The sequence below is a fragment of the Ceratina calcarata genome, unplaced genomic scaffold (genome assembly GCF_001652005.2).
Source record: "Ceratina calcarata isolate Rehan_Ccalc_2016 unplaced genomic scaffold, ASM165200v1 scaffold155, whole genome shotgun sequence".
NCBI lineage: Eukaryota > Metazoa > Arthropoda > Insecta > Hymenoptera > Apidae > Ceratina > Ceratina calcarata.
In genome coordinates, this window is record NW_017136741.1 from 178,942 (window position 1) to 180,940 (window position 1,999).

Here is a 1,999-nt window from a genome sequence, read left to right on the forward strand (position 1 = left end):
AGAAAATATCTGTATTTATAAGATATTAAAAAGTAATGAGATTCTGGTGCTCAAATGATGAAAGGAATCTCTGCCTAAAACACATTTGTTTCATTGATTACCATAAATGTTTTATTAAAAAATCCACGATCTATTAATTTCGAAGAAGATGGGGAGATATACGTGTTCAATAATAATATGCAACAAGGTGATACGATATGAGGATACGATAGTAAAGGATACGCTCCTTAATTTGCATTAATAAGTTAAAGAGAAAGTAATCTTGACTCACCGACGATTTCGACTTTGAAGGTGCGGTTGATGCATCCTAGGTAATTGCAAACGACGCAAGTGTAATTGCCGCTGTCCTCAGGTACTAGATCCTCCAGCCTGAACGTCCACTTAGACACGATCACGGATCCTAGCGTCCTTTTCGGCTCCTCGTTGTTTTTGAACCAGGTGATATTCGGCCACGGGTTGCCGAAGCTCGGGCATCTCAAACGTAACATGTTGCCAGCGGGCTTCACGACCACGTTCGACATCTCCACACTTTTGTTAAAAGACGGAGCTCGTTCCGGCGCGGTGTTATTGTGATCTCCAGCCGTTTCGTTCACACTTTTCTCGTTGTCGAGATCGGCCTCTGCGTTTTCACTGTCCAAATGCAATGCCCGCGTCTCCGGCAGATCTGAAACGACCATTTCGATTCAAATTTAATCGGACGATTGCTATTAGTTGCGATTAGTATAGGAATAGTTCTTAATCGACTTCAAGAAGGACGTACTCGATTCGGTTGTATATACATACAGTAGGTCCCATGAATATTCGCATCTATTTCAGAGCTGAATAACTGTTTTAATCATTGGACTAAACAACATAATAGAAAGTACAATCGGTGAAAATATAAAAACGTCAGACATGTTGGAACATGTAAAAATTCTACAATTCATCTCACAATCAATTGTAGACATTAAGTCATGAAAATTTCTAATTTTTAGATTTTTAATCGCTCATAGATTATACCAACATTAACCGTTTTTGATAAAACTTTGTACATGCATAGAATTTATTTAGGTTTACTAAAAGCATGTTATTTGAGGAAATATGTAACAAAGTTAAAAACCATGTTTACTTTCTTATTCGAGATTTTGGCGAATAGAAGTTTTGTTTCATTTTTATTATACATAACATAGTAAACTAAGCCTTCTAACATTCTAAAGCATATTAAATTGTTTGCTTTAATATTAAAAAAGTTATTCAGTTTTGGAATATGTTCAAATATACAAGTCATTGCATATAAGTAATTCCGTCAACAATTTTGATGACATGACTTTGTTTCATTTGTCGATATTGATGAATTAAAATATCTCTAAATCCTGTATAATCTTATGTTTATAGTTCTGAATATTCATGGGAGTTTTTGTATACCTAAATGTTTGTCCATAAATTGTATTATCAAACTCTAGACTAATTTTTATTAAAACTGTTGGGTTTGGCTTGTTATTCAAGTTTCTTCACCAAATAAAAGCCTTCATACTTTCTACTATCTTTTATTATTTTGAATCGGTTATTTCTCAAATCTGTTTTATTTTTTACAATTAAAATGAACTTGTTTATCCTCCTTTGTCGAACGTAGAAACTTCTGTACTTACTTCTCGTTTCCATCTCCAGTTCGTTCGTTTCTTCCTCGGCTCTATGGGCACCAAGGGTGATTCCCAGTCTCTCCTCGTGCTGGTATCCATCGTTCTGCAACGATTCGGTTCGTATCGTCACATTCCTCCATTCGGTTCGATCGGTCAGATTCGATCGAACTAAGCAACCATACGAATCCGCGTCTTCAGGCTCGACGAATTTGAACTTCAGCAATTGCTTTATCATTCGTATTCTCGACGAGGAAGGTCTAAATACTTCGTCGCCTTTGTACCAAGTTATTTCTTCGTTCGGACTCGACGAGCATCGTAGGCTCATTCTCTCACCGATCGGCACCAATATCACGTCGGGATGATTCACATCTGTAACGAAA

At 36.6% G+C, this 1,999-nt stretch overlaps 1 protein-coding gene across 1 annotated transcript in view; it reads right to left on the bottom strand.

The window, feature by feature from the left end:
• Window positions 1-1,984, bottom strand: part of LOC108632478 (fibroblast growth factor receptor homolog 1) — a 9,153-nt gene extending 7,169 nt beyond the window's left edge. The window contains exons 1-2 of the mRNA XM_018037112.2: window positions 1,629-1,984; window positions 272-664 (exon numbers count right to left, since the gene is read on the bottom strand). Of these exons, the coding sequence (XP_017892601.1) occupies window positions 272-664; window positions 1,629-1,944 (709 nt within the window). The 5' untranslated portion in view covers window positions 1,945-1,984. The remainder of the gene's footprint in view (window positions 1-271; window positions 665-1,628) is intronic.
• Window positions 1,985-1,999: the final 15 nt, after the last annotated feature.